The sequence below is a fragment of the Microtus ochrogaster genome, chromosome 4 (genome assembly GCF_000317375.1).
Source record: "Microtus ochrogaster isolate Prairie Vole_2 chromosome 4, MicOch1.0, whole genome shotgun sequence".
Taxonomy (NCBI): Eukaryota; Metazoa; Chordata; class Mammalia; order Rodentia; family Cricetidae; genus Microtus; species Microtus ochrogaster.
The window spans coordinates 46264545-46269327 of record NC_022011.1 but is presented as its reverse complement, the minus strand read 5'-3'; the positions used below and the strand labels follow the sequence as shown (position 1 = coordinate 46269327).

Below are 4783 nucleotides of genomic sequence, written 5' to 3'. Positions count from 1 at the left end.
ACACAGAGCAGAAATTCAGTGGTGTTTGGAGGTCAAAGTTCATGGTTATGAGCCATTAAGCCTAGCCAGGCTCCGTGGCAGTCCCTGCTGGCTTGTAGACAGCCCCTCCCCCTGCTCATCTGTAAGTGTATGGGTGTTTGCCTGCACGTGTGTACACCATGTGCAAGGCTGATGCCCATGAAGGCCTGGAACTGGAATCACAGGCAGTTGTGAGCAACCACGTGGGTGCTGGGAACTTAACGCTGGTCCTCTGCAAGAATGGCTGGTGTTTTTTTAACTGCTGAGCCATCTCTCTGGCCCAGGATTGCTCAGCTTCCACCACCAACAGGGCCCAGTGACCTCCCCCAAGGGACACTAGGTCTGGGGGACTGGCTTACAACCTCGTCAGCTCCCAGCCCATTCACAGTGTGATGGAGGAAGGTCATTGGTTAATTAATAAAGAAACTGCTTGGCCTCATAGGTTAGAACATAGGTGGGTGGAGTAAACAAAACAGAATGCTGGAAGAGGAAGTGAGCTCAGAGGCCATGCTCCCCTCTCCCAGGCAGACACAATGAAGCAAGCCGCCAGGTCAGACATGCTGAATCTTTCCTGGTAAGACTGGTGCTACACAGATTACTAAATATGGGTTAAGGCAAGATGTGAGAATTAGCCATTAAGAGGCTAGAACTAATGGGCCAAACAGTGTTTAAAAGAATACAATTTGTGTGTTGTTATTTCTGGGTATAAGCTAGCCAGGCGGCCAGGAGCCGGGCTGTGGGAAGAGGCCCACAGCTCCTACTACAACAGTGCCAGGTCTCCATGAGAGCTTGGGGGACACAAGATCTTAGTCCTCTTGGAACTATGGCAGAAGGGCAGCCGGTATCCCTGGAACACCAGCAGGCCTGGCTTCACTGGGGAACCCTCTCCCCTAGGCCCGTCTGGACTTGCCACTTCCTATGAGGGTCCTCACTGACCTCCAGGGAACTTCCCAGCTCCGGAGACCTGTGGTTCAGCTTATCAGGGGTTCCACAGCCACTCCTTCTTGAAGTCAGCCCGTTCTCAGGCCAATCTGCCAAGTCCCCTCTTGCTGGGTCTTTGGGGCCCCTCCTCATGGCGGGAGTGGGCAGGGGGGAGACATACAGAGGGCTACCCCACCCCATCGTGCAGTGGAGCCTCCAGTGGGAGCAACACTGCATAACTGTGACCCCGAGAGTGATCTGACTTCTCTGGGCCTCAGTTTCCCAGGGAAGAGCTCTCCTGAGCATGCCTTCTGGAGAAAGCATGTATAGCTGAGGCCTGGCTGGCTTCGGGAAACTGTGAGTCAGTCTCTGTCTTTATCTCTCTGGTTTTGGGGTGCTCGGGGTAACCTGGAACTATGTAGACCACCAGGCTGGCCTTGAACTCCAAGAGTCACCGGCTCTACATCCCAAATGCTGGATTAAGGCCATCTGCCACAATACGCAGCTCTCTCCCACTCCCCCCCTTTTTTTTTTAAAAAAAAAAAAAAACATTTGTATTTTATGTGTGTTGGTATTTTGCCTCACGTATGTCTGCGTGAGGGTGTTGGATACTCCTGGAACAGGAGTTGCAGACAGTGTGAGCTGCCATGTGGATGCTGGGAATTGAACCTAGGTCCTCTGGAAGAACAGCTAGTTCTCTTAACTGCTGAGCCATCTCTCCAGCCACACAGAGGAAGCTTTTCTCTTTTGAAGGTACAGATTTTGGGGGGGGGGGCGGGGGAGAAGGTTCAAGACAGGGTTTCTCTGTGTAACATCTCTGGCTGTCCTGAAACTCAAGAGATCCACCTGCCTCTGCCTCCTGAGTGCAGAGATTGAAGGTGTGTACCACTACTTCCCGGTTTCATTGCCTCTCAAGATTTTACTTTTAAAGCCGGGCATAGTGGCACACACTTTTAATCCCAGCACTTGGGAGGGAGAGGCAGGTGGGTTTCTGTGCGTTCAAGACCGGCCTGGTCTACAGAGTTAACAGCTCAGCCAGAGCTGTATAGTGTGACTCTGTCTTTGAAAAAAAATTTAATTGTGAATGTGTGTGTGTTCGTGTGTGTGCATGCACGTGTGTGTGTGCGTGTGAACGTGAGTGAAGTGACTGCTGAGTCAAGAACAGGAGTTGAAACTACAGCAGTTGTGAAGAACCAGATGTAGGTGCTGTGAACCCAGGTCCTCTGTAAGAGCAGCAAGTACTCTTAACCACCCGAGTCATCTCTGCAGCCCCACACTAAGGGGAGCTGGACCGAGCTCCCCACACCACAAGCAACACCCCTCACTTCTAGGCCTAAGGAGCCACTTCTGAGGGTGCAGAGGCTCACAAGGGCAAGGGACATTCCAGAGAAAGCAGTGCTTCCTGTCCCACCCTGATTAGGGGACACCATCTGCCACCCCAACAGGCCCAGCTCCCGTCTTGCTTGGCTTGGAAGACATGGCCTGTGGAGGTCTGGGGCAGGATGGAGAGCTGGGGAGGCTTCTCAGGGCCAGGAAGTGGGCAAACAGGCCACTGAGCACACAGCACAGAGACACCAAACAAAACAGACAAAGCCCCAGGAGGACTCTGGGAAGGAGAAAGGAATCACTCCCAGGAGCGAGGAAAGACCTAGGACCTAGTGTCTGAACAGTCTTTCCCCTGCCTCAGCACTTCTAGGCTCCTCTTGGTCACCTGGGTTCAGGCTCCACATGAACTGTCATGCCACAGCTGTCATGCAGACACCTTTAGAGGCCTGCGAGACCCAGGGACTGCAGAGGCCCACGGTGCAGGCTTCAGTATGTAACACATGCTCTTAAGTGCTTATCTGTGATTCTGTGGCAAGCGCTCTGCGTGTGCTATCTCTGATGTATGCGTGTCTGTCTTCTCCATGTGGGTGGGTGTGGTGTCTGTGTGCCATGTGTATGGTCATATGTGTCCATGAGCTCTCTATGTGTGTGGTGTGCCTCTCAGGGCTATCCGTGTGTGTGGGGGGGGTAACTTTCTGTGGTATGTGTGGGGGAATGCCTTTGTATCTGTTTCTCCATGTGTATGATGTGTTACATGTGTGCCTTTCCATGACCCTGTGTATCTGTGGGGTGTCTCCATCTATGTGGAGTAGCTATGTGGTATGTGTAGTCGTGTGTGGTATGCTTCTCCATGTATGGGGTCTGTATGTGGTATGTGTATAGTGTTTGCTGTGTGTTGTTTACCTTGTCTGCATCTGTGGTGAATATTTGTGGTACGGTTCTCTGTGTGTGGGGAGTCTCTATTGCTGTGTTCTGTGGTGCTCTCTTCCTGCGTTTGGGGTCTCCAGGTGGTGTATGTGCTCTTCTCTGTGTGGGGGGTCTCTGGTATGTGTGCCTCCCCGTGTACTGTTTCTGTGCCCAAGGCATCCTCCCTGTGTGTGGGGTCTCTGTACCGTATGTTTTGTGTGTGTGTGTGTGTGTACACATGCGCGCGCCTGTGCTGTGTGCTTCTCTGTGTTATGTCCTGCTTCAGCGTCCAAGTCCTTTTCCCTGCGTGGGTCTTTTCCATGAGTTCCCAGATTCTCGCCTGGGTCACGTCCTGGGTCTCAGGTTGGAAGCCAGGTTCCCCATGGTCGGGCACGGGGAACCCAGGATTCAGAGTTCCACAGTGAACGCCGCGCAAGGGAAAGTTTCCGATCCCAGGCAAGAACTGAAGTTTCACGGCGCAAAGCCAGGCCAACACTGCCCCCTCGCGGCGCAGTTTGGCACTGCAGGTGGCCGGGGAAACCGAGGCAGAGAGGGCACTCGCGGCGCGCAGCGTTTCGGGGAAACCGGGAGCATTCGTCCTGGATTGCAGCCCGAAAGCCCAGAAAAAGAACCAAGCCAAGCTCCAGCCCAGCGTTGGGGACGCTGCCGCATCGCATCGCAAGCCAGGTCCAGATCTACCTTTCTTCATCCCTTCACCATCCCCAGCCCACCTGATCCCCAAGATGACCAGCCCAGTCAAGCACAAAGGCTGCTTTAGCATCCTGTTTCAGGGTTAGATCACGCTCCGCGGGGTGTCCGAGCTCTTTCTTCACCGACCAGCAGGTGGCGATAAAGACCTGGCCAGAGCTCAAGGCGGAAACTCCAAAGGGAGGGAGGCTCCCAAATTTCATCCAGGAAATTGGGAACTTGATATAGTAGAGTGCCCACGTGTATGGAGGTGGCTAGGTTCGTACAGCACATAACCTCTAGAAGGTGCCTGCCATCTTGCCTCTGGCCACTTCCCCATGTGGATTTGAACACTGCAGCAGGCTGAGAGGGCTAAGGTTTACCCACACGCAGGGCTCTTTATCCTGGGCTGGGGTCTGGATACCCTCAGCCTCTACAAGTCGGCGGGCAGAGAAGCCTCTGGCACTGAGGAGTTGTTTATCCACTGCCCCGGGCTAAGATAACGGCTGGGGGTCTGCTTCAGACGTGGACTGGCCTAGGTTTAGTTAATCACCACCCAGGAAACAAGACCGTGGGATGCCCCATCTCTCCGCCTCCAATCCCCTGCCCTCCAGTTTTCATCCCAGCTAATCTCCCCCACCCAGGAGCCCCAAGGGGTCCCAAATCAAGCACCCGGAGTGGCTTGTTTTGGGAGACCTAGTCATCCATCTCAGCCACCTGGGAAGTGTGTTTATTTGTGGGGCGAGGAAGCGCTCTTCTCATTGCCTGGGTTGGGGCTCCAGCAGGCGGTCACCTCTGAGCCTGCTGCCGGTTTGTGGATGGCAGGAGGAGCCGGTAGCCCTTAGGGCGGCCTCGCTTCAGGATGGATTGCAGCACCAAACTGGGCAGAAAGGACTCCTAGAGTGAGAAGGAGGCCCAGCTGGGC

At 54.2% G+C, this 4783-nt stretch overlaps 1 protein-coding gene across 1 annotated transcript in view; it reads right to left on the bottom strand.

Annotated features, from left to right (window-relative positions):
• Nucleotides 1-4590: 4590 nt before the first annotated feature.
• The window catches only part of C4H9orf50 (chromosome 4 C9orf50 homolog), a 6525-nt gene continuing 6332 nt past the window's right edge, over nt 4591-4783 (bottom strand). Inside the window, exon 7 of the mRNA XM_005346721.2 lies at nt 4591-4755. Coding sequence (XP_005346778.1) covers nt 4648-4755 — 108 coding nt within the window. The 3' untranslated portion in view covers nt 4591-4647. The remainder of the gene's footprint in view (nt 4756-4783) is intronic.